The 27777-nt window shown below is 45.6% G+C and overlaps 2 protein-coding genes across 1 annotated transcript; both read right to left on the bottom strand.

Annotated features, from left to right (window-relative positions):
- Nucleotides 1-27777, bottom strand: part of LOC119374029 (AB hydrolase superfamily protein YfhM-like) — a 175597-nt gene that overhangs the window by 38759 nt on the left and 109061 nt on the right.
- LOC119373479 (AB hydrolase superfamily protein YfhM) lies at nucleotides 16-26865 on the bottom strand. Its single transcript, XM_037643513.2, has 7 exons — nucleotides 26557-26865; nucleotides 20298-20529; nucleotides 14671-14807; nucleotides 13612-13724; nucleotides 9277-9454; nucleotides 5703-5839; nucleotides 16-507 (listed from the first exon to the last, which is right to left on the bottom strand). Exons 2-7 carry the CDS (start codon nucleotides 20484-20486, stop codon nucleotides 71-73), a joined length of 1191 nt encoding a protein of 396 aa, XP_037499441.1. The 5' UTR covers nucleotides 20487-20529; nucleotides 26557-26865; the 3' UTR covers nucleotides 16-70.

The raw sequence follows: 27777 nt of genomic DNA, 5'->3' as shown, positions 1-27777 counted from the left end.
AAAAATGCTTTATTTCAGCAAATGAACAAAATTCAGCAGGCGAAAGGGGTCACTAGAAAATGCTTTATATCTACAAGAATTCCGGAATGAATCCGTACATTGGGAGGAAGCCAAACGAAGGTCTCCTTCGCTTCTTGACCCCTTCCATAAACACCGAACATGGATTTTCCTTTGATTTCGGGGCCCTATGACGCCTCCCTAGACTCGTTAGACTCCTCTCCTCCACCACTACATCCTGCCATTCGTCCATTGCGAAGTTGCTAATGTGCTCGTTCACCTCATCGGGGCACTGCCGTAGCACCCAATGTCCGGCCTTCGTGTAGTACACTATCTTTGAAGTCTTGAGCCACTCTTGGTTGTACTTTGCAATGGGCTTCGTGAGAAAGTCGTCTTTCTCGGCCCAAAGGATAATTGTGGTGACGTTGATCTTGCGGTACGGCAGTTTCCTCAGTTGGTCTTTGTCGTGCACAAAGGCGCGGTAGTAGTTCAGGGCTGCAGTCAGGGAGCCTACAAAAGGGAATGATAGGAATAGATGGTTGGGGAGTAACATGTACTGTAATAATGAAGGAGGGGAATTTTCGAGGGCTCGTTTCTTTATTTCACAAACCTTAATGAAAACTAGCAGACAGTGAAGTCAAGGAAGGTATTGCTAACGTTAATTGTATTGTTTTAGGTGTATTGTAATAACTGTGATATAGATGGGAAGAAAGTAATGCCGACGAAACGACAACTTCATTAAAGTTGTGTCAAACAAAGAAACAAGCCCTCAAAAATTCCCTTCCTTCATCGATAACGCTGGAAGCTTGACTCGGGCATGTATAATAGCCGACGTATTTAACGGACTATCACATTACCGACGTCCAACGATTGTGGTCGCCCCTATCAGTGTATGCGTGTACTGCGCTTTTTGATTTCTTGGCGCAAGTTCGCCCATTAAAGAGTGTTGTCTTTAACAGCCCGACTGCCGTCTTCACCGTCACGACCGTATGACAATATCCTTAAAGGAGTACTGACACGATTTTGAGACATCGCAAAAGGGACATTTTACGTTTCCTTGGTATGCATTGTCAACGCTCCTCACGCGCAGGAGTCAGAAAACACGTATAAAATGTTTTACTTTCGAAAGCTTTCGTCGCTTAGCATCTGCAAGCCAGCCCCACCGCAATGCACATTATCTCGACGAGTCAATACAGTTCCACGGAGCTTGCGAGTTCTGCGTCGCGCATGCAGCCTAAATTGCAGAAATCACTGTCACGCCGTGAGGTCACACTGCGATGACACGTCACTGAGAAGCCGCCCCCTCAATATCGAAACCTAAAGTGTTCTTTTTTTTTTAAGGTAGCAGTATTACAAAATATATTCGCTGCATTCCCAGGCACCAAATGCTATTTTTAGAGGTCTCGACACCCGCGTGTTTCTATTTAGCGCAAAAATCCGGAAATATTTAAAATTCGTGTCAGCACTCGTTTAACTCGAATAACTAACCACGTTGAGAGGTTTAAATGCGCAAACAATATATGGTGCATTTCATATTCAGACTTCATATACATAGAAAGCACGTGCACATCCCCTGAAGGCCATTCAAGACGTTCTGTCCTTGCAAAATCGTCCACTTGTGACTTTTGCGTTAAAATGTTGACGTGAAAGTAAAGTTTTGTTGTAAAATTCTGACAATAAAGCAAACACACTGTTGATACTCCAGTATATTGATCAGTATAGATTTATTACACATTCACTCATTTAGAAGTGCGCCTTACACACTAGACATTTGACTATGCACCGGGTAATCACAATTAGGCTTTGTGGCTTATAATAAAGCGCCGAGGGGTACGCGATAACCATCTTCGCACATAAGTTGTGTTGTTAAGACGCCAAGAAATGAGAGCATAATTATTGCGTGGCGGCAACTTGACTAATTCATTCCCTTGCATTTTCATACTTCATCTCTTCCACCTCACACAATCACCCTCATGCTGTCATTGCTGTGGAGTGAAGGCCACAGTGTATCACTGCAGCTCGGAATGTCCACCCCCCACTGGGGGTGGACATTCCTCGTGGGAGACTACGCTGACCAGCTCAGAGCGGCAGGAGCGGCGGGCACGTGGGGTGGCGCGAGCCAAAGGGGCCATGATTTAAGGGCTCCACCCTACGAGGAAGATCGCTTGTAATTGCACAAATGAAAGTTTTCGTTCTCTATCGCTGTCAGCCACCCACATAACTATAACTGAATAATGATCTTTTTAGTGACTGCAGTAATCCGGCATGTTCGCATTTCGAGGCAGCCCCGCCACGGTGGTCTAGTGGCTATGGCGCTCGGCTGCTGACCCGAAGGTCGCGGGATCGAATCCCGGCCGCGGCGGCTGCATTTTCGATGGAGGCGAAAATGTTTGAGGCCCGTGTACTTAGATTTAGGTGCACGTTAAAGAACCCCAGGTGGTCGAAATTTCCGGAGCCCTCCACTACGGCGTCTCTCATAATCATATCGTGGTTTTGGGACGTTAAACCCCAGATATTATTATTATTATTTCGAGGCAGTCGCAGTGGCATATCAACTCGTTCGCAAGTGGGGGGGCTGGCGTCGTTCACTCTGTCCGCCGTATATATATATATATATATATATATATATATATATATATATATATGATTTGAGGCGATTTTTTATATTCACAGATCACTTGCTTTTCAAACCTTTGTTATAAAAGCAAGAATCTGCACAAACAGGTTGTGCAGGCTGGGCCGCCCTATACTGCGACAACACAGGAGTGTTTACTACCATTTTGCAAATATTACCGCGAAGTTTAAAAAGTACACCCAAATTTAGCCTGATCATCTGAGCATGGCATCAGCAAATTTCCCAGTCTTAGTTTGGCGTAGTAGATACGATGAGTATGAAGAACCTGCTATGGCTCTAGTACCTTAAATTCTCATTTATTAAACAAAACATGTGGCTGACAAAGCCAGGTACTTCGCAGAAGTCTTCAGGATAAACCGAGTGCCCATTTCTTTACTGTTAGGGCCCTCTAATATAAAGTATTTCTTCAGAAGAAGACCAAGTTCAGTCGATTAATACTTGAGCAAACCACAACGAGCAGGTTGTGTATAGTTATAAGATTATACATGACTACGAATTTATATACCACCTATCGTTCCTTGCCTTCCTACTTTTCCCAGCTTGGGGAGGGAGGGTGGACGGAAAAGCGGTGAAGTGGTCCTTTACTCCTTCCCTCCGGTTCCTCCAAGTAAATAGCCAATGTAAACTGTGTAAGCTCAACTTTTCCTTGAAAAAATTGTGGGCGATTATAACGTTAAACTACCCCGCATTGTTTCCTTCCGTATAGGTCGTTAGCTGTTAATGATTGGTCGAAATTTCCTGGGTCATGCTCACAGCACCTGCTCTTAAAACGACGCAACAAATGACGCGTAAGTGATCCACCGCGTAATTACCACGTACGCATGACTGAATGAACTATTTTCAGTACAGCGTATTGTTTGCCATTGGTTCTTCGCTATTCGTCAAAAATTTTCAATGTGCCATAAAATCGCCTCCTTGTTACGCGACGTCACAAGTCTGCGAAAACTCGCGGCGTTAAAATGAAGTGTGCGAAATAAGCAGCACATTACAGCGCTGAACAATACCTCATTTTTTTTCGGTATAGCCAGACAGTGTATCTTCCTGAACGTAATTTAAGAAGGCTACCCGCCAATCGCATTGGCAGCGGCTGCTATAGGAGCCGGCGAGATGGATTCATATGTGTATAATAGATACTTTCAGTTGTAGTATAACGATGTTGAGCTGTTATTGCGTGTCTACAACTCTCTGTGAACTCATCGTTGCTGACAAAGAGGTAGAGAGAGAAATAAACATTCTTAGGAACAGACACAATCTTTTGCAGGTAGGCAGCCTTCTTAGTCCAGAAAACCATGGACGCTGATAAGCTCCCTAGTGAGGTAGATCAAGTAACGGGGCAAACTTGAAAGCTGGGCTTCTCAGTGTGCTCGAGTCCACTGCCTTGTTACAAGCCGCCACGAGCGCTGCAGGCTACCATATGATAAGCCAAGTGAAGCAGGCTAATCGGAGACTAAAGTGGGAATCTATTTTAGCTGTCCTGGCTAGGCACAACTAAAATACTGGACACTTCTGCACACTCATCAACTCACAGCCGCTCGAATATGGAGCAGTGGCGATGCTATTGGTTTTCAAAGAAACTGAATTTCCTGAAAAAGAAGAGCGTTTGATCGGGCTATAAAACGTTTACTGGTTCCCGCCCATATTTGCGTCGCGGATTACTTAAATTTCAGGCCAGGCGGAACAAAATAAAACCAAGACAGATTGCTGCAGGCCCGTTGCCAGAAATTTTTTTCGGGTGGGGAGGGGGGGGGGCACTTGCTGAAGGCCTTGACTATTTCAGAGAAATACCTATTTTCATCATTTATTCTCGGTAAAACAGCGCCCTTCGACAAAATTTCGGGAGGCGGGGGTGGGGGGGCCCTAGGGCAGCCCTCCTGGATACGAGCCTGGATTGCTGTTCTGTTATAGAGCCCCTGCTGAGCGATAGCCTCCTCTGCAATGCTCGAGCGCAAAACGCACAAGCGTGAAATAGGCAGCCCGCACCACAGGTAGCCTACAGTGCGTGGTGATGATACACGGAGGACAGTCGTCACAGCAGAATCGTAGAACAAATTTTATTACAAAATTACGTTGTTGCTGCGTTCAAGTAAAACTTTGCCTGACTTGTTGGTTTCCCAGTCTGCAGCCGACAATAACCGCTGTCGAAAGTGCCCCCAACATTTCTCAGGGGAAGGGGGGGGCTAGCGCCCCCTCCCCCCCCCCCCCCCCCCCCCCCCCCCCCCGGTAGATACGCCTATGGGCGTCGTGTTTCTGCACAAATCCACCTGGAAGAATTGCTGTAGCAATCGCCCGCTCCAAGATCTACGGATGTAAATTTTTATTGCCGTTGCCTTGACTCTGCCTGCAGGGCAGTGATAATCGACAGCAAAGCTCATTCCTGGTGTGACACGGCTGTTGGAAGCGGCATTCAGTCTCCCAATGCGGTGGAATTATACGCAGCGCAGCTAACTGTTCACCTTTCATTGTCGGCTGGCGAATTCAAGGGATGACGTCAGTATCTTTTGGATTTGTCATCCGAGACGATTTGAAGGCTGAAGAGGAGAGAAAGAAAGAAAGGTTGGAGTCTGTCTTGTCTGGCGTTTTAGAAACGGTTGCTCGTCCGGTGGAATAAGCCTCGTTATGGCAGTAAAAAAGGATATCTCGCCTCCCGTTAACAAAAGGATTCATCACGCAGATGTGGCGGCACAAGTACAAGCACAAGCAACCGTTTATTTTCTTCGTTTGTTTTTAACTACCAAAAACAAAAAGCCTGCCGCACTTCACGAGACGCTTTTTTTTACATATGCCGCCAGATATCTTTGTCGTGCATTTATGCTGAAGAGGGCTAATTATAAGATTATGCGCTCAAAGAACAAATCGCGTTATTGCGAGTGCCCATCTCGTGCCTAATTAGGCGACCGCGACAATAAACTATAACATTAAAATTAAAGCGTACGTGCTTAAAAGGTTCGTTGCATATTACCGCTTCATGTGGCTTGTTCGAGACTGGTGCCGGAGACTCCCGCCACCGACAGATCAGCGTGCATTGTGACTTCTTTTACTTCAATGACCGCCGCATACTGCCGATACATACCGTTCTTCGAAAACATATACTTGTGGGCCTCTTCCTCATCCGAGGTGAACCCCTTGTGCATCTGGTCGAAGAGCGCGAAGTCCTTCATGATGATGTACTTCTCAGGGATGTCAGGGCGCTTAAATGGCTCTATGAACCTGCATGAAAATTTCGAGCATTGAAAATCCATTTCGCTAAGAAATATTTACTTTACACCTTGAGTATATTACACATGCTATTTTTATTTGTTAAGCGTAAACGCCTATTTACCATAGCAGAAAAACTCAGTGTGGAAGACCCAGAATACCAAATGTTCATAAATAAGGAACTGACAAAGAATTTCGGAGTACCCATTTGAAATCCAACTAAATCAAATATGCCTGTATTACTTGGTGATTCTTCCTCAACAATGTTTAAGTTCAGGATGCCTAAGATACGTTGCTACTCTGTACCTTCGTTTTGTTCTTTATTGTACAATATTCAACACAACTGTTTGTTTCTTCTTGATTTCCTAAATGAACTTGGTGCACCAATTTGAAGGAGGGTGAAGTACATTACGTGGTTTTCATCCTGATGTCAATTATGCAAATGCTAATATTAGCTTTAGCGTGGCTTCGAATTATTTATTGTGTTTTGTATATAATTGCCCGACCATTCACATTTACTCATTTAGCAGGGACAGTTGGGCGAGTTGGTTGAAGTTCATCTTTAAAAGGCGCGAAAAAAACCACAACGGACAGGTAGGAAGGAGACAGGACAAAGGAAAAAGACAGGAAAAAGAAGCACATTTACTCATTCGTTGCCACAGTGAAACATCATGACGCTGCAAGAGTTACAGTGGATAATGCCAGGTAATTCCATTTTGCTAATTCGTGTAATAGAAATATCTGCTCTTGATATGCCGGCCTTCGCTTTTGGAAATAGCCGGACTACTACCGTAGCAGAAAAACGGCACTTAATATTCAGTTGGCTGCGTCCGCGCCTCGACAGTGTAGAGCGGATGAAAAAGGCACTTGTTGTCGTGTAGGCGTACGAGGTGATGCTTAAGGAGAGAGTGAATCGCCACTTTGCCGTGTGACACTCACTGCTACTGGGAAGCATCTCATCCACGCGTTCTTTGTACGCGCAACGCGCCGCTTTGTGGCTCTGCGCATACAAAGAACGCCTACAGTCGGTTCCGGCGTACCTCAAGGTTAAACCTTTACTCTCCTTTTATTTAGGATTTATATTATTGAATTGCCTAACATTTCTTGTCAGATTTCTTATTTGTTCTGAGATGGCTGTGCCATTTTACAAGAATATAACGAGCGATTCCGAATCACATCATTTGAGAATGATCTAGGTAACATAACAAAGAGGCCCAGCACATGGCACATAGAAGTAAACGTTACTAAACGCAAAAGCCCGCGTGTAACTAGGTGTCATGCTATTTCTGCGCCCTACTTTCTTAACAATACCCCTCTGCAAATCATACATTCATATCGATACATTGGTGTTTACAGATGCAATACCTTGTCATAGAAACAGCACTCTGCTTACTTAATAAAACCGAACGTTACGCTACTCAAAAATAATGTCGCCAGGACGTGTCCGCGGTTATAAATCATTAAGTATTGCTATCTATCTATCTATCTATCTATCTATCTATCTATCTATCTATCTATCTATCTATCTATCTATCTATCTATCTATCTATCTATCTATCTATCTATCTATCTATCTATCTATCTATCTTGCTGCTATATAGCACGAGGTTATCCTTTTTCAGATGCTAGATGGTGAAGCATCTTCAAAGGAACAAATCAGTGCTCACAGCCGGATAATAGTCAAGCATTTCCAGACGAGCATGCAACTAATAATAATAATATTATTATTATCTGGGGTTTAACGTCCCAAAACCACGATATGATTATAAGAGACGCCGTAGTGGAGGGCTCCGGAACTTTACACCACCTGGGGTTCTTTAACGTGCACTTAAATCTTAAAGGGCCCCTCACCAGGCCACATAGCAAATTTTAGTTACACGCTGGAAGTTGTTGTGTGCCGAATGAAGAGCAGCATGCCGCAAGAATTTTTCAAATCGCTTCATTACGAGTTGAGAAAAACAATAATTTGTAGCGGCGCGAAACCATGATGCAAGGAGGCGAGATTCAAACCCTTGCCACTCGCCCCGTGTAGCCTTAGCAAGCCAAATCCCTTCCCTGCCCTCTTCACTTGGCACATACGTATGAACACGTCATGCGCATGCATGGTCACGTGCCCGAGCCAGCCCGAGCACGCGAGCGGCGTTGCACGGCCGCTACCTTTGTTTTTATGCAGCGGCCGTGGGGGTTTCGTCGGCGTTCTCTGTGGTGTACTGCCTGTTTCTGCGGGACGGGCATGAAAGTTGAGACATTTGTACGGGCACGAGAGTGGCGGTATCACGAGCCAGTGCCGCATTAACGTTTACTTGGACGCGGTAGAATAAATGAGCATAATGAGTGCTCGAACGCGCCACAACATTACTTTCGTTTCCAGGGCTGGCGTCTGCTCGATGCGCTAACCGCGGGGACACGAACGCATGGGAAAGGGAGGCACATTAGCCTCGCATCTCGCTGAAATTCACGAAAAAAAATGAAAAAGACGCACACATTCCCTTTGTGTGTTTCATTATTTCTCTCAAGTTTTATTAATCTATTCAAGCAACAAATTACACAAACTGCACATGTCGTGTCAAATAATTATCGCAGTGTCACGTGCTACTGATGGCGAGTACAGTCGTCTACGTAGAGGAGCGGCGTCACAGCCCTACCATCTACGTAGGGCCATTTTCTCATGTACGTCATCCCCTCATTCTCTAAAGCGCGCGCCCGCGAGAGGAAGGGCGAGCAGCGTTCACCTTGAAATTTGACCCATTTCCGCGGCGCGTAGCGTTGCAAATTTTGGCAGACGTGATCGTGAACGCCCAGTGTATGCATTGAGCTCGTTAGCTCAAAATTGTCAAACCTGGTGAGGGGCCCTTTAAGTACACGGGCCTCAAACATTTTCGCCTCCATCGAAAATGCAGCCGCCGCGAGCATGCAACTGTGCATCTGCGTAAGGATTTCGAACCGATGCGGCGTGTCTTCTAGTTTTGGCCAGCATCGTCGTCAGCCTACGTTCACATCGAAGACATCTTCGAGCCAGAGTCACCCATTAGTATGACGTTTGAAACGGACATATGGATTACGTGACGCAAACTGGTGTCGAATACAGAAGGTTAAAGCAAACAAATAAAATTGTTTTTTTAAGGTGTGCTGCGTTCAATCCTGTGACCACTCAACGTAGCAGACATCAGGCCCATAAGAACGTATGACTACCTCATTCTGTAAGGAAACGGCCATGTGGCTGAGTTCCCCTGCCTTTTGATCAACCACAACGTTGTCCAGACACCAAAGTAGCCTGCATCTTTTGCGAGACCAATATTGTCTTCGCCAATGTGTCGATATTGCGGACTTCATCACAGCTAGCGTGATCAAATATGAACGCGGTCCGCGCTTGCATTTCTTTACCTGGCCAAGATGAGGATTGGTACACAGCTATAGCAGATTAGTTGCGTAGCAGCAGCAATGCTTACCAGCTCTTCTTTATTTGCTCCTCACTTTGATAAAGCTGCTTATAGAAGGCCATTGGATGCACTCCGTTGATGACAACGAGACCTTCTAATAACTTTTCATGCATCGTTGCGAAACAAAAGGCAATCATTCCCCCCCAGTCGTGTCCGACAAGGACAATGTCCCTTTTCATGATAACATCTGCAAACAAAAAAAGAGGGAAATTAACCCCGTAAGTAACACATAGACATAAATTCTGCACATACAATCTGTTGAATAAAAATAATCATCGGTATTTTTCGATAACAGTCCTAAAGACCAGCAAATAAAATTTCACGTGCATATACATGGACTGATGAGGAAACGTAGAACATGGATTGTTGTTGCAGCCAATGCTTTCACAGTAAGACTTGTCTTCGTCAAGACAACAATTGCCTTTTTTTAGTAGTGTCACGTGGTAGTGACGACGAAACATGCGGCAGTCGGGTTGTTAACGACGAAACTATTTATTGGCCGAACTTGTGTCCAGGAAATGAAAAGTGAACGCACAAGCAATACACGCTGTTCACTCATAGCGGCGATTTCAGTCGTCGGCCGTCGGTAGCCTGCTCATCTGTAAAATGCGTCGGTTGCTGTTCATGGCTTATCTAACCTTGCAGCGTTATCAGTGGTGCTCGCGAAAGATCTACAATAAACTCTGCTACTCGTGGCATGACTGTTCCGTTAAGATTACGCGAGCATGCGTAATCTTAACGGAACAGTCAAAGGCGTGCGCGGAGTTCCCCTTCAGGGGGGGGGGGGGTGAAGGTTTGTCGCATCGCCCCCCCTCTCTATTATGTTAATGTATGGCGCTGGCATTGCCCCCCCCCCCCGAGTCGCTGCAGCACCCGATCCCTATTATGTCAATGTGTGGGGCTGACTTTGCCCCCCCCCCTCTCTTAGGTGAATAGAGGGGGCGGCTGCCCCCCCCCCCCTCCATGCGCACGCCTATGAGAACAGTCCGAAGCGATCACTACGTTTCTAAATACTGCGACGCGGCCTGCGCCGAGCGGTGGTAGCAGTTTTTGTGGGTGAAACCCGGTGACGTCTAAAAGGAGTAAGCGCGCGTGGCACTAGTAATAGTAGTTGGAAGGCATTGGTTTCTGCAAGCCATGAGGGTGCATGGCCCAGCATCGGTGGGGAGACGCCACCTTCACCAGAAATGAGTTCCCAGAACACCAAGTCTCAGGCCGGCGTATTAGGCCGTAAGGACGCAGTTCACTGTAAGCACAAAAAAAGAAGAAAAGAGTATATGTTACTCTCTTCGGCGAGTGGTGATCTGCCACGCACATGACTCCCTTTAAAGAGACACGTGAACTATATTTTGGGCGCCACGACTATCCAACGAGAGTAAAATGATCTCCAAAGAGAGTTAACGTAACTCCTTAAAGGGAGTCATATAAGTGGCGAATCAGGGCTCGCAAAAATTGACTGACGATTCTTTTTCTTAGAATGTCTAACCTCCGCAGTCGGTTGCTAGCCTGCAATTTTTACCTGAGTGTACTTGCGCTTTAACATGCACGGTCACTCTGACGAACTACCATCGAACTAAAAACTAGACTATTCCCCGCGCAACATAACCTCCAAATATTACGTGGTTGCGCGACAAAGCAAGAGTGCAAATACGTGTAGACATATTAGCCAATAGATGAAGTCCTGGAATAAAATAAAACAACGACGAGCAATATCATAACAGCAGGGTAAAACGAACAAATGTAATAAATTCAACAATGAAGCACAAAAACACGTACTCTGAAGTTGAGCTAAAAAGCGTACTAAGCAGCTAAGCTTTTAAAACACGTTATACTGTATCGTGATACGCAACGTGTCACTTGAAGCTGAATAAGAGATTGTTAGCTAGTCTGAGCGTACTTGTGAAGTAATAATATGAGTATATTATCACAGCACCATGCATGCTATAGACGTTAGCGCCAGCACTTGCCGTTCGCGGGCAACATTGCGCCTTCACCAGGAAGGCGCCCTGTAATAGTTGCGGTTATGCTTCACTGGCCACCTTTGCTCGTTTTATGATATTTTTCGTGGTTCACATGACTCCAATCACGCGCTTGATACTCGGGCGTCGCTGTGTATTTTAGGATGTTCTGTGCGATCGGCGTCTTACAAGTGAAACCATTACGTTTCCCAAAAGAGCATCCAAATTGCACCCGGAACTTCACTTGCACGATGCACGAAGTACTCGCATACATGATTACATATGAAGCAGCGCACGACGACCATGAACTCATGAACTATCACCAACTCGCCCAACTTTCGACATTACTTACTCGCATACACCTTCTGTAAAGTTCATTCAAAGCAAGTAAGTTTAATTCATACTCAAGTGGCACTGATGCGATGTTGAGGCTTCAGTTCAAAGCGCTAAATTACAAATACTTCCTGCCCATGTTCCGCGGAAACCACTGTCATGTCTCCATGACAGATCACAGCGCCTTCTCTAGTGCGTGAAAGCCGCTGGAGGCTGAACATCTCCTGGAAACTTGCTTCTTGTTCTTATAGTGCCTATAGCCGCAGTTATCAATGTTCCCTCCGAAGCGATGCTCGGGACACATATGCACTCAAATTGTAATGCCACAAGGTGCACCCTGCGGTAATGGCAATGTCCGTGGTTACTTCTTGTTATAATTAATGTGACGCAGTCGCATTTGTTATCGATGAGAGCAAAACGTACGTGTGTTTGCGCGTAGTTACGAAGAACAAATACATGTCACCGCGAAACCCACCGCCGTCAGACGGCGCGAGCATGCGTTAATCTTGCCGTCAACGGTAATTGTCGCACACAAGTCGGTGAACCTTTGGTTTTGAACATCGACTGTAGATGTGAATGGGTTACTTCGAACGTCAGATGCATCTAATGCATCTGTAATCCGCGCGTGAGAGCACGAGAGCGGTTCGCGCGAGCAAGCCGGCCTGGCAGCTTAATATTATATGTATGCTGTGCATTATTCGAGTCACGCTGGACTCTTCCGAACATGATCAGTGATGACCGTCCTGGATCGGGATCGAAAGTGCCCACTTTGTGACAACTGCACAAGAATAAGTGCTTTATCCATTTGCGGCGTGCTGCAACAGCGATCTTGAGCGCGGCTGCTGGTCCGTTTTAGGCATGCGTTTTGAGCTGACATCCACTTTATTCGCCATGTCATTCTGTGCACCAGTCTATCCTTTCAGGTAGTTGATACACGTCGCCCTTAAACGTGTCCGGGAGATAGCGCCAGAGATAACTGAACAGCAGAAACAAACGCACCATGCCGACACCGCCAGGCCCATAAGAAGACACTACCATAAGTCCCACACCGGAAATTTCCTGTGGCGGGCCGTGCAGGCGTACGCTGTGTTGTTTACAGACAGCGAAACCATCTGCATCGCGCTAACAGGACTGTTTGCTGACTCAAAGCACCGTGAGTAAATATGTATATTTTAGCTTGGAAGTAAGAGATCGAGTTTTGTTTGTGAGATTGTTGAACTGTATTTATACGTGATACAAGCAAACCGGCCTTATTTTGTGTTGAACTGTAAATATGATTAGGTAGTTGTGACACTGCAAATAAAGCAGAGCAGCAATGTCATGCTGCGGTGTAATGAAAGCCAGAAATGCCAGCTTACATAGCATGAAAAACGCAGTCTTTAGCGTAATTCGTGCGTTAACTCTAAAACGTCGTACATGGTAGTATCGTAGTTCGACCAGGCAAGATGTCGTACGAGACTAGTGCTTTAGGTAGTTCCGTGAACTAGCTCCGAGCATTACAGCATGTATTCAGGAAAAAGCTACTACTGTGGATCTATTTGAATGAGAAAAACAAGAGCTATTCGTGATGCTCCAAATATCTAATGACAGCACCTAACCAGCTCAAAGATATTTTACAAATTGATAGCTTCGAGGGGTTGGCTATAGGTTATTGCCTAAATCATTGGGAAACGTGTACGATGGATTCTAAGGAGTGAAATGCGCCTTAGGATTTCCTTGTGGCTTCGTGATACAATCGGGTCGTTGTCAATTTCCCTGTCTTAACCCTTCTGCCAGGTTGTGGAATTCCGCAGAACCTATTTATAACAAACTCAGATCCACTAGTTTCTTCTTCTGTCTCCCTATTCTATATAGGAAGGCTACATAGTTACAGGCTCTGATGGTTTGTTCGATGACCTTACAGAGGGGCTAGTCCACTTGAGTTAGCAAAATATTTCGTGAAATGCAGTTCACTAAATGTTCTCAAGCATGCTTTCAGTCGCCACATTTGCAAAATACTACAGAAACTGAACCGTTTAAAACCTATGGAGTTTCGAACAAAACTCGTACTCACTGAGCTGATCGATAAGTTCCTTTAGGTCATCGATAAGCTTTGTCATCAGGTAGTCTTCAGGATTTTTAGGCTTCGTAGTAAGACCGTAGCCACGCAAATCTGGTGCTACAACGCTGTGATTGCCGAGAAACAATGCAAAACCAAAGCAATATCTTAATAAAAACCACAATTTACCGTAGTGTGACGCCCGAACGCTACCCTGATGACACAAATTTAAATTTGTTCAATTTTCCAATATTGCTCTTAACTTATCATGCCCCGTAGTCCCTTGCTTTCTTGATGTAGTTGTTTGTCTTTTCATATGATGGCGGATGACTAGAGGGAGAGGACGGGGTAGCATTCATGCAGTTTAGCAGGTCAGAGTAATTCATCAACCCTGTGCCCGCAAAGTACGATATATCCTTTCCTGTCGATGAGTTTATTATATGTGCACCCCGCGAAAAAGTCTTTGCTGCAACAACACTAAACTATGCATACTACAGGTCTTCCCGCTCAATTTAATCCAAGCGCCATTCAAATTGGCTGGCGCTTGGATTAAATTGAGCGGGAAAACCTGTACGACACCGCCAAAAATTTCTTAAAATAATTACAGTAGACACGTATCTTCACGCAGTACTTCCCGTAGCTTTATGCAGAATGACAGAAAATCACATCTATGGCCATAGCATGTGATGGCTTATTTGAGACTTATTTAATTTTTATTTAGCAATGAGGTTTTGTATCTGCTCTCGCAATGCCAATGGCTTGAACTCCATGCTTCTATTAAACGGTTTACACTAAATAATCAGAAGCAAGTTACCACATGGCTGTCTCGGTATTACGTGGAGAATTATTGCGATGTGACCTTGCAGAATGTATTTTAATAACTGATACGTAGATTTAAACAGGAGTTCATAAACAACGTGCTTGCCTCACTGCTCCACATAAACCTTCTCTTCGATGACCACAGGTTACCAACCTACAAAGTAGGAGTTGCACGCACTTCAATATAGCCTAAGAATGTTTGTATGTTTAATTTTTCTCGTATACAAAGTCTCTGAATATGCCCCTCAAGCTTACCAGAATTGCTCCCCGAGAGTAGCTATCTGTCTGTTCCAAATGAACCAGAAGTCCAAGAATCCATGCAGCATCAGAAGCATAGGACGGTCTGCCCGTACGTCTTCGCAACCTTTGGTCACGTAATGCATTGTGATGTTCTAGGCAGAATATAACAGGGCCAGTGTGTAAGCCAGTGTCAGCAAGTTTTCAAGTTATTCATAGGAGAACAGTTAAGGAAATGCATCATTTTTATAAAATGAAACTGAGGTGTTAAAGGGACACTAAAGAAAAGCAATAAATTGATTTAGATTGATAAAGTGTGTTCGGAGAACTCTTGTGTAGTTTATTTCACTACCATAGGTTCATTATTAGAGGAGAAAACCAAGTTCAAAGTTTCATTTTTAAATTTCGCGCCGAACTTTGTAACTCGTGACGTAAAAGATTTCAAAGATCATTTACAATATTTTGGCGCCACTGGCTCGACGAAATTTCCACAAACTCGTTATGTCAAGTCTCTGGCCCCCTTTAACCGATTAGGAACTACGTAGGCCTAAGCAGGCGCCGTCAAAAACATGTGACGTCACGGCAAATGGTGAGGGAATTCCAAGGTGGCTTCGCCACCTGTATTTTCTTTTCGCGCGTTTTCTCGCATATTAACCGTCTTCTCGCAGCAAGCGTGGTGTTTTTGGCATCGTGGAAGACTACTTTACTAATGCGAGAAAAATCGATTCGCTCTTTAGTGCCCCTTTAGGGTAGCACTTCATTTTATCGCAAGTTCTGATATTGAGAAACATGGAAATGTTTTTGTTCAGTCATATCGCATTCTTTTAAGAAAAAAAAAACTCAGATAAGGAAATGCACAGCTAATAGTGTCAGGTTACAAAAAGAAACATTTTTTTTTCTCTATTGCTCACATCCTGTGCCGCCTGAATTATATCACACATGGTGCAGTCTTCGGCTAGGTAGTTCGTGAACGACGTAACTTGCAACCGGAAGTGAACAGCGGTGAGTTGAGACGGTTCTTGATGTGGCTCTTCTCCCAAGTGCGAGAGACACAGCGTAAATTAAATACAGAAATCTACGCAAAATAGCTCAAGAAGCGCGTAAAAGACACACTTGATTAGGAGAACACGGAGGAATTGCAAGTAGAGAGACGGTACACCCGTTTTCATAGCTGGCTTTAAGGTTGGCGCATGCGCCGTTGCTACATGCATACGCAAACGCTATTATCGACGTTTTCTTTTGAGCGTGCGTCTGTCAGTCTACCATACAGCACCTCCTTCCTCCCTTCTATAGATGTACACGTCACGGCCAACCCAATCATCGTCTCGCGCCAATTCATAATAGAAATATTTTTTCCAGGCATTCATGAAACTTCATTACTGGCTGGCGTAGAAGAGCTTCACTTCGGTTCTAAAAGGTCGCAACATCTAAAAAAAGCTGCCGAAAAGCGTAAATCAAAACTACATGTCACCACCGCAAACGACGAGGAGACAAAGAAAATGAAATGAGTAAAACATAAGTAGCTGTGATCTAATGGAAGTGAAAACAAGTCCCTGCCGCACAAGTGTTCACTTATGGTACTGCAGAGAAAGAGCTCGACAGGCAAATGGACCAGACGGGCATTTGTTTGTACAGTCAGGGATATTTGCAGCGTCCACGAAACAATGCTTTCCTGCAGCACATTTTACTGCGTGATGTGTCACAGTTGCCCTTCCGTATTTCGTATTTTGTGGGAGAATGCGGAGAAGTTACGGAAAGCACACGTTCCCGCCATCGGGCAGTATACCTATTGTTATCTTACATATGGCTTCCTGCTGTGCACCCGCGGTGCCTTAGTCAGACACACGCATATATATATATATATATATATATATATATATATATATATATATATATATATATATATATATATATATATATATGATTATTTACAGTGCTAGTGTTGACGACGCCGCAGACGGTCACCTTTCGCCTTTGGTGAGGCATCTAAGGCTTCCGGCTAACTAAGCTCGCGTTTACTGCGGCAATGCAGATTATTGTCGACAGTGCCAAGCGATGTTTGTTGTGCCCTACTTTTGTGCATCCCTTGACCTGGCGCTGGCAAATTAATGAAATCACCCAAGACGTATTGCGAAACGGGAAACCCTATGTTATGTGCGCGCCGTTGGCACGGCTCAACCACACAAGATTAAAAACTGCCGTTAAACAAGCGTTAGTAGTCTTGGCATTTCTTGGCCACGGCAAAAGGCATTCTCGCTTCAATTCACCCAATTGCGTTCATCCGCGGTTGCAAGGCGCTCTGTCCTGCATACGCTCGACACACCATACCACAGCCAAAGGTCTGTATGCCGCTTACAGTGATAGAAAGCTCGGCTAGTGCATAGGGATTCAACGTAGAAAAAAGGAAGCCGTCCATATGCGGACACAAGCGAGAAACAAAAATGGCGTTTACGTTACTTGTTTCTCTAGTCTTTTGCCGGTATCCCTACTGTTTACATTCTTCTTCGATATATGCGGCGGCACTAGCCGGCCGCGGCTGCTATTACAGACTAGCCAAATACAGCTGTAGTGTTCGTAACTCATCGACCGACCACCTATAATAGGTGACCCCAACCTTGGTCGAAGCGGTTCGTCTGCATTTTATTCCGATTGGCGATAATGAATAGCCGTATACCCTACACTGGACTCTATAGTCTGGAGCGTTTCCTTCCCATTTCTAGCTCACGCCTATAGCCTACTACTGTTTTCTACGGCAGCCAGAGCGATCGTCCGCAACTAGCTCCGCTACCGGGCCAAACATTGAGCGGTGACGGGTGGACGTGAGGGCAGCGCTTTCACACCCAATAATTTCCCCGTCGTGCACTTGCACCACAACCTGTTTTTCCACCAAATGGAAAGAGTCGTCAATTGCTACAACACTTGGCCCCCTTTACGGATGAATCGTCCTGCGGGGGGAAGGCCGCGCCAAGCCAATGTCGTCAAATCCTGTCAGCACTACAAGGACCTAAAAGAAAGATCGTGTCGGCTCGCTATCCCGGTGGCGTGGGCTTCTAAGCACAATTTCATTATTTACTCAATGAGCCACCTTTTATCATAGAGGCAGCATGCATATATATCACCTCATAAATAATGCACTTAAGGTTGTCCGCCTATTATACCGCATAACAACTTTTTCTGCCCCGTTCTTTTTTCGAGCAGCCACAGACTGGAACGATCTACCCCGGGACATCGTCGCCTCCTGCCTTTCGGTGAGCGTGTTATTGATCACATGCAATACTAAACGATTCCCCACTGCCTAATGTTAATTTAAAGAAAACCCCACCTTCGCCTATGTACTGCGCACCCCTTAACAAAGTCTGCCAGCAAATTAAAGGGGGGCCTTTAAGGTAATAAAGTGAGCTTAATTAAACTCTGCGCAACATTGTTTCAGCGTTAAAAGGAACTGTCTCCAACTGGCCCAACTTTCAACTTTGTTGTTTCTGCGGTTTTAAGGGAAGTATCTACGGATTTATCTGACGTTATAATGTATCCCTCCTCTCTCTAGCCAGCCTCCTTCCCACCGGCGTACATGAGAATCCTGTGCGACACGAGAAGAAAGGCGCGCCGCTGGGAGGGGACGCGTTCGGCTACGCAAGAAGCACCCCAACCGAAAGGCGGCTCTGTTTTGAACCCACGTGCTGTCTAAATCGAGACGGACACTTGAGCACCACGCTACAACGGCGGTCATATCTGTATCAGCTGTCTTGACTTCGACTAAAGCCATCCTCGATCTTCTAGCAAAAAAAAGAAAAAGAAAGGTAGGCTTGTTTATAAAATGCAACTTGATGGTTGCCGCTAAAATAGAAGCATGGAAATGTTGCCATTGGGCAAACTGAAGAACAATGTCTCTTGAGTGGCTGAAGTAACTCGCGTTTGGAAAGGTTACGGTTATCTGAAGCATCATGGTATGCCTAATATTTTCATATAAGAGGCCGCGTTCTTTTAGGTGCAAAACACCTCATGCGCCCGTCACGGTAAAGCAAGTGGCAAATAAGTCGGCGCGTTCGCTCAGGAAAAAAGCTCGCGAGAGCGGGCGCTCGCCCGCGAGAGACAACGCCACGTGCGCTTCTTCGAGAGGCAAATAAGACGGCGCGTTCTTTCCGGAAAAGCTCTGTTTCTGCGATGGACGCTGCCTGTAGCAATGAGAGGACGCTGTGCTCTGATTTCTATTGACGTGTCCCTATGGGAAACACAGAGGCTTCCCACCTCCCGAGGTTTCACGTTAGTGGAGCTGTTCTTTTATTGCGGTAGCAATTATATGGACACACACGGCTGATTTTTGGCGTCGCCGTCATGCCTCGGATATGTATATATATGTTTATAAATAAAACGAACAAAGAAAAATAAATCCATATAAAAGTCTTTTGAAGTGCGCCACCGGGATTCGAACCTGCGACCCCTCGCTCCTCAGCGTGCAGCTTTTAACAACTCGGCTACGTGCCACCGGTTGTGCAGAATAAAAAAGGTGAGCTATTTATATGCAGCATTTAACGCTGGCTGCATGCAGATCTCGGAGGTGTTCCCGCGTGTGCAGTGTCACCCGCGAGTTTGCCCGCAGGGTGCGCTTTAACGCGACTGATATATTTTGCTTCTGTTTGAAAACTTCCCTTGAGACGCGCACTAAAATGTGGCCCGCTTCTGTACCCACATGCGGTGTAGAACGCCGGGTAAACAATACGTCGAACGCCACCGCGCGGCAGGAGACGCGGAGGGACCACTCCATGCGCCGCAGTTTTCAAGAAAACATAAATATCTAAGAGCGTTGTATTGTAGTGCCCAGCTCACACACGAAGTAACTGGGACAGTTGTTAGTTCGCGCTCGTCCTGTGTATACCTGTGCGTTCCTTTCGAGCGTACTTCGTTGTGTTTGAGCAGCGCAGCGCGCTGCAAGTATCGAGCTGTCGCCGTTGTCAGTTCGTGGTCATCCTGTGCGTGTTCTTTTCGTGGGTGGTTTGCGGTTGATGGGCGTGCATCAAGTATCGAGCTGCTTGGTGTTCTTGTTGTGACTGTAATTTTTTGCTATAGCATTCATTGCTTCGTCTTTTTATAAAGAACGCTTTCCCTTAGGAGTCTGACTAAAGGACTAAATAAACGCTGCATTGGTGATGCTTTGAATGCAGTGTCATTAAAGCGTATTCTCAAATGTACGTACGAAACATGGCAGATGGATTCTGTCCATTCAGACACTTAAGGGTTGAATGCCCTCTTGTTTGTACCAATCATACGTAATGGTTCTTTGCCCGACTAAGAACATTGTGTTTTGTAATCTTCGCAACTTCCATGCAAGCGGTTACAGTTATTAACTTCGCGAGGGAAGAGTGCTCACTCTGGTACACAGGCGACATGTGCGTTAAAAAAATTTCGCCGAAGGACTTCTCGGTAAGTTTTGCCTTTGTCACAGATATCAACCTGGTGTCTGTTTTTCGCATATCTGAGAGAGACTTCAGATTGTCGGTCTGCTAAATCAGAAAGATTGCCTGAACAGATTAGCGTCTTTCTACATGGCGACATCGACGACACACTGAGGTTATGCTGAATAGCATACATGGAAACCAGATGATTGCGTCATATTGCCGAATAAATTAGTGCTGAATTGCGATACGTACGGTGAGATTCGAGTATGCATGCCTTCCATACGTGTCGTTCGTTAGGTCGGGTGGTTCTGTCCGGTTTTTAGGAATAAGTATTGACTGTCCGTGTAAAGCAACTTGAACCTTCACGTAAGTTTGCATCCAGATCCACATGCTAGATGCGACTGCAGCGATGATTATATTGGCGACCCATGGAGACACCATGTTGTAACACCACAAGCAAGCGTTTTCGGGAAAGAAATGGGAGCTGCAAAAGAAAACGAAACAGTGGCATGACTAAATAGAAAAGAAACTTGGGCCAGTTGGTGGTAATTCACCGTTTCCTGGTCACAGCGCTAAACAGATGAGAACAAAGGAAAAATCCGATCGCGATAAGATCACTATATCATAACAAAAGATTATTTCGAGAACGAACTTGAATAATAATTTCTATTCGACGAATGTATTGGCGTCGAATTCTTGTTTGACTCATCGAAACAAACGACAGCTATTTTATCGGGCACAACTGGCGATGTTGGCCACGAAATGCATGCGGACGGTGACGCAAAATTTTGGTTGACGGCACGCTGCTTAGATCCGGCAGCTCTGTAATGCATAAAGCGTATTCGCATACTCAAGCAAGGCGTGTAAGTGGTCTAGCTCGTATTCGATCATGGAACGACAGCACGAAACGCTGATCTTACAGCGTAAGCTGTTATGAGCTCACAACAACGGCCGATTTTGGTGGTGTAGCTGTCACCGACGCAGTCTATCGTAGTTATCGCGTACATAGAGAAAAAAAGCAGCGCTCGAGGGAGACTTGAACCCAAGCCTTCTGCATGACAGGCAAGTGCTCCACCGGGCTCTGCGACAGTCATGGTAGTGCTTGAACATTTTTTTTTTCGGAAAAAGACCCTATAGAAGCGTGATGCATTGCGAGGAAGCGCGTTAACAGATGTAATATTGCGTGCCAGAAGAGGTGATTTGTACCAGACATCACACCATGCAGAATGACAGCGACTGGAAAAAGGGTAAAGAGCTAATGTGTAGCTATGTCGCACGTAATACCCTAGTTTTTTCTACATACTGCAGGTTCGCGAGGGTATTAATTTCTTGAGCAGTTATAACAAGCAGTGATGCAATTAGGAAGGATTCCATTATGTCTGGGTGCATTTTCTTGTCGTTGCAGTCCTAGAAATGTTGTAGTAGTACGCCATTAGAGTGATCGAGACAGGGACAACATCCGTTGGTTTTGTTTTGTTTTGTCGCCTAGGAGAAACTGGCTCATGCCCACAAGGGGGATTGGCCACACTGTTAATTATAATGGGCGCCGCTCGTTGACATTACGGCGATAATAATGTTAGTTCCATTGAGTTCTGGGTGACAAGTACAACACGAGCAGCGCGGGAAGTGCTTGCCGCATATTGGGGTATTTTCTATACGTTGGTGCGTTAATGCAGTAGGGCTCGCACTACGGCGAGCCCTAACCTCCACCGACCGAACGACAAAGCTCGGTTTGAAATCGCGTTTTTGTGCAGATTACATTCTTGCACTTTTGAACAAAACGGCATCTTTTGTTGTTTTCTTACTATTTGCATACGTTCCCTTCGACTTTCTAAATGCCGATAGTAACAAATCTGTGTGGTGTTTATCAGCAATCTCTTTTTAACAGCGGACCGGTTTAAGCCGGCCGCAATCTGTCCAACGCGAACAAACTTTTCCGCGCTGCGATGACATCACCACGCATAGCCTCACGAAATACCATTGGGTCATTCCACGCAAAACGTCCCAGCCATTTTGGCGACCATCTCAAATGCGTTCGAAAAGAATCGTGCCGATTTCTTGCGTTGAAAACAGTTAATTACTAGAATATTTTGGAGAGACAAAACTTTCTGGCCGCGTGGGAGCCTTCCGAATATCCCAGACAGTCGTCTGCGATAGACGGCTGTCTGCGATAGACGGTCGTCTGCGATAAACAGAGGCACACGGTCGTCTGCCTCTGTTTGCTTCACAAATATTGTGGCACATTCCTCAATCACGCACCTTAGGTTATCCTACCGACGCGCATATCCCACCGCACGACCCATCTATGTCAAATTACGCCGCACATGATCGCATTACCGCTTTGGCTGCCTCTTTTTCTTTCCCCATAGCAGTGGACTGGAATGGCCTTCCCCGCCACATTGCTGCCATTATGTCTTCATCGACCTTTGCTTAAAACACTGTACGTTGTCCGTCGTGAAGATTCTTCTTTGTAACCTTGATTTGTTAGCCCACTTCTTGTGTAATACCCCTTAACATGGGTCTATAAGGTATTTAGGTGAAGTACAGGGCAAGAATAGCAGGCTAATGTGTACAGACAAGGAAGAACTTTTTCGATTATTGCCCACCATACAAATCCAGACAGCACGAAAGAAGGGGAATGAATCGAGGGCTCGCTTCTTTGTTAGATACAACCTAATAAATTCAACGCTCGTGCTCGTTGATGGCAGCAAACGTGAATCTAATGCCTTAGTTACGGATGCTTAAACATATTTGTGTTATGCACTAGAAACAATATTTGTAATTGTGTCAAATGTGCACAAAAGGAAACGGCCATTCAGCTTACCTGCAAATAATAATAGGTTAGGCGCATGAAGTACGCTCATGTCAAGATTTGTTTGTCTCTATTAGACTTAACTTAGACATTTTTTTCTTCCAAAAATACTGTGATATCGAAAAACGCCAAAAGAAATGTAAAATATTGCAGAAATAACATTGAAGGCCGGATGTGACAATTGCTGGTAATATTTTATTTTACAACCGAAACGATGTTCTACTACGTAATGTCGAGACTAGCATGTATGAAAAGGCGACCTGTACTTTTGGGGATTGTCCATGGGCTCCTAGGAAACCTCTTAAGATTAAGTTTAGGAAAAAGATAAAAGTACGCGTCATTCGCTAAAAGAAAACAGGTTTAATTTTATCAGAAGCTTCGCAAATTCTTTGCGCACGCTGTCTGCACACACAGCGTTACTTTTTTTTTCAATGAAGGCCAGCCTTGTTCGGGAACCTCTCCTAGGTTTGATGAGAGCGACTACAGCTGCTGTTCGCTTACTGCTATGTCTCTGGCCTATCTGTAACTGATCCAGCAATCTAACCTGTCACAGACCTGTCCTCTAACATGGCAGCTCTGTGCGCTTACCTCTAAGCCTGATCACCGGACGCGTATTTCGTGCGCACCTAACACCAGCTATAGTTCCTACTCCAACTGTCTTCGAACTAGGAGCGGTGAAGCGAAGTACTCCGTCATCCCGTTAACGAGCGCCAACGGCGCACGGCGCAGTGGCGTCTCAGCCTGCATTACTCTAGCAAACCGTGAGAGCGGCAGGCACGGCCACACTATTTTAGACGAAAGACGAAGAGTCCGGTCCTTTCGAGGTCCAGGGCGCTTTAAGTAGCTCATGCCAGGCCGATCGTCTGCCTCCGCGACCTTCGGAAGCATTTGGTAATTGAGACACTACACCTATATACATCCCAGGTGCCGAAGGGAAATTTTATGGAAAGCGAGCCTGCGCACGCGCAGGCAGTACGGTGGCCCCTGGTGGAAAGGGCGACGGCGCAGAGCCAAACTACTACGGAAGAGGGGCAAAACCGAAAAATGTCGAGGGAGGGGGGGAGTTGAACCCCCCCCCCCCTTGGCTACGCCCCTGGCAAGTACCCTTGTGAGAGGTGAAAATGGCACGCTGGCTCCCTGCGCTACTTGTGCCGGGCTTCCCTTTGAAGGCGTGCTGTAGGGAGCGCCCCCTGGCAAGAGAATTCGAAGCGACGTCTTTCAGTGATTGATTGTGTGATTAGAGGAAGGATAAGAGGCAGAAATTAGGCGTCTTATTGTTCCTCTAATCACACAATCAATCACTGAAAGACGTCGCTTCGAATTCTCCTGCCAGGGGGCGCTCCCTACAGCACGCCTTCAAGGGGAAGCCCGGCACAAGTAGCGCAGGGAGCCAGCGTGCCACTTTCACCTCTCACAAGGGTACTTGCCAGGGGCGTAGCCAAGGGGGGGGGGGGTTCAACTCCCCCCTCCCTCGACATTTTTCAGTTTTGCTTGCGTATATATACACGCACACATACAAACACACACACGAACATACATAAGGTATGGTTGAACCCCCCCCCCCCCCCAGAAAAAAATTTCTGGCTGCGCCCCTGGTAGTTGCGTTCAAGGGTATGCATACATGGCAGTCTTCGCCAACAGAACACGTAAAGGAAACGTGACAGGGCAATTGAAAGCGCCAAACGAATCACTGTGCCGAGCACCGGTGACTTGGATATTTTACAAAACGAAGCTGCGCTGCATGTGGATTTGGCAAGATTCGTCGGACCTGCTTTTATCTTTTCCTTTCCAACCATTATAAACGTCCACCTATTTGTTCGGCACTCATGAGGAGACAATGAGGAACAGCGGCACATATGCGAAAGCAGCTGCTGCTCTTTGCAGTTGCGCACAACGGAGTTCCAGAAACTGCAGGAGCTGACTGAAAATAATGTTGATGTTTCAGTACAATAGTGCATATTATTTGCTCATAGGGCGTTGCTAAATATATAGGTCTGGTTATTGTGCTAAAACATTACGCGACCGCTACCTCTAGTTAGCACGACAAAAGGCACTTCTGCTCCGAAAAAGAGGCTGTTGCCCCGAAAAGGCTGTGGTTCATTGGACATATGTGTGCACGATATGGGCGCGCGAAGATTTGTATAGTTAATGAATAGTCTGTATCATTAGAATCGTGTTTCATAGGAGAATTCACTATTCGAGGTTCTCGAACTTTCTTTATATTGAAACATAACGTTAAAAAGTCGCACATTTTAAAACTTACGAAGAGCAATCGCGATATACAAAGGCGGGACATCCGGAGGCATGCTATTCGGATTAGGTGTGCGGCTACAGACCTCACTTGTATTCTGGGCAGTTACCCTTCAGTTAACCATGACGATGCAATTATCTGCTAAAGTGATGGCATTGAAACACGCACCCATGCTACTACAATCCACATGTAAAACGTTGCCCTCGCAAACACACCACCAGGAACGTCGTCCCTTACTTTCAGACCAACCTGAAGTTGCTCACGCGTATTTTTGGATAGGATGTGCATGCAAGCCTAAAAATTATTCTACTTGGATGTTCCTGACATCGCGGACGTTGCGTCCGGCTTCTTAACCTGATACCGACAACATAATTAATGTGACAAACATGCCGCCTTTGGGCACAGTAATAAGCTGCTTATTCCATTAGCACTGAGACTAGAAGTCTAGCTGTTATGGAGCCTTTGATGCCGCTGCTTTATCTGCTGCTCCATTTTGCCCACAGGCTCACTGTATGCGTTGTTTGTTAGGTGTCTTTACTGTTTTACTCGGATAACAACTTGTCGTAGCGTAAAATGCGGTCGAGTGCCCTTTGAGTGTTCCATAAATCCACAATTTCTCGCGCTTAAATATTGGCATAAAGGTGAGATCACAGAAATAGACAGTCGTTGGCATGATTCATTCATGGCCACGCATACCGTGAAGAAAGAATTGTTCGGAGTTATCTGTCACTCTCTTTCATGACGAAACTCACCATAATTGTAACGCGAAAACTGACTACTCGCTGTCGAGATAGAACAAGACTTCGCAGGCCATATCACTGGAACTGAAAGTTCGGCGCTCGATTTCTTAAACGTTTTCTGCAATAGAGGTGTTTGTTATTTGTCGGGGATAGCAGGCGAAGCGGCAATAAATAGGGCGCCAGCTTGCCGCTGGCAGTGGTACGGCACATTATGCGTGGTATTTCACCTCGTCCAGCGCAAAGGCTTTTTTCATTTTTGCTACTGCAGCTGCTAGTGAGCGGCTGGGTGATTTGTACAGAGGAATATAAAGTCCGTGTTCAAAGCCTTCCGCGGAAGACAATACATTTCAAACGGGCACACATCATGCGCTTTATTCACTCGAGCTCATTTGCGTTTCTTATTTCTTTAGCGTGAAAATAACTGTGCGTTTGAAAAAGAAAACACGAAATAAGTGCGTAATGTGCCGTCTCCAAAAAAAGAACATAATACATAACATCGCTACACCCGCACCACCTTACAAAAAGAAATAACAAACAAATAAGTAAGGTACATGCTTATTTAACCTGTCACTGGCGAAGACAAAGTAGCAGCATCATAATGCGCTTGAAAATGAAAAGAAGGGTACGTAATAACGTTGACGCTTCTAATTACCTTAGGCTTACTGATATGCGTACAGATGAGGACTGTGATTCGAAACAACAATTTACCTTGTGCGATAGAGTCTCCAAACGCGTTGTCTTTCGACTTCTTGCGCAGATGCAAGCGAAATGTAACTTCGAGTTACATTACGAGAATGCAGCAGATATAGCGGGAGCGACAATGACCATTTTGTGCGTTCTTGGTAGGCAAACTCGATGGTCAGCAGTAGGACTAGATTCCACAAGGGCCTACTGATCTTTCCGCATTAAAAAGGCTCCCAGTACATCAGACAAATAGAAGGAAATGACGCATAGAAGGATTCTCCATTTTTCACATCATTGACAGCACTACAGGTCGACGCAGGCTGCATGCAAACGTTCTCCGTATTTCTGGGGAAAAAAAAGCATAACGAGCCTCTTGCCAGGTGCGCGTAGTTCTTTTTTTTTCTTTCGAAGATCGCGATTTTATTGTTCTCGCTGCACAACATTTTGTCACCTACTAAACCTTCTTGCCTTTTTGTTTACGGGGAGGAGCACGTACACGCGCATACAATACATTTCTATATATATCGTTTGGTTTGAAAAGATGCCACACTGTTGGAATTCTGGTAGAGAGTGCGAAATTTCGCATTGCAGCGTAGGTCACCGTAAAAGTCACACGCACCTTTGTGCGTTTGCCTAATACGACTGGAAGGCGAAGGTCATCATCTTCTTATTCTATGTCGATTGTACTGACCCCCACGGAAGCTTTCTGCACTCTACGTGGTTTTTCACTGAATCCGGGATAGACATTGGACGCTTGCTTCACCTCATGTGGTTTTGCAGTACCTCTAACTTGTGGTGCAATCCCGCACGCTGCAGTGAATTCTCTGCCTCTCTTCTTCGAATGTTCGTTATCTCCTTCCCTTCTCTCCTCTCTCTTTTTCACCTTACTATTCCCCTTCCCCAATCCCCTAGTGTAGGATAGCCAACCGGAAGTTTTTCTGGTTAACCTCCCTGGCTTCTCCTTTTCTGTTTCCTTCCTTCCTTCTTCCGCGATCGGCCCACCTTTGAGCAAGCGACGATGCCATGTGATGTAGGCATCACGTGACGTGACGTCATGATGTCCTCACAAAATCTGGCGACATGTGACGTCATCGTGACGTCATATCGTGTCGTCATCACATGGTGACTTTTTTGCATCACCCGCTCCCGACGCCGCGGTAAGCCGGCGCTGGAATTTCGCATTTGATGAGACATTTAGGCTAAGGCTTTCGCCTTAAAATCGCTGGGTCCCGCGTCGGAGACTTC

The sequence above is a fragment of the Rhipicephalus sanguineus genome, chromosome 11 (assembly GCF_013339695.2).
Source record: "Rhipicephalus sanguineus isolate Rsan-2018 chromosome 11, BIME_Rsan_1.4, whole genome shotgun sequence".
NCBI classification, from domain to species: Eukaryota; Metazoa; Arthropoda; class Arachnida; order Ixodida; family Ixodidae; genus Rhipicephalus; species Rhipicephalus sanguineus.
This window is presented reverse-complemented; position numbering and strand designations above follow the sequence as displayed.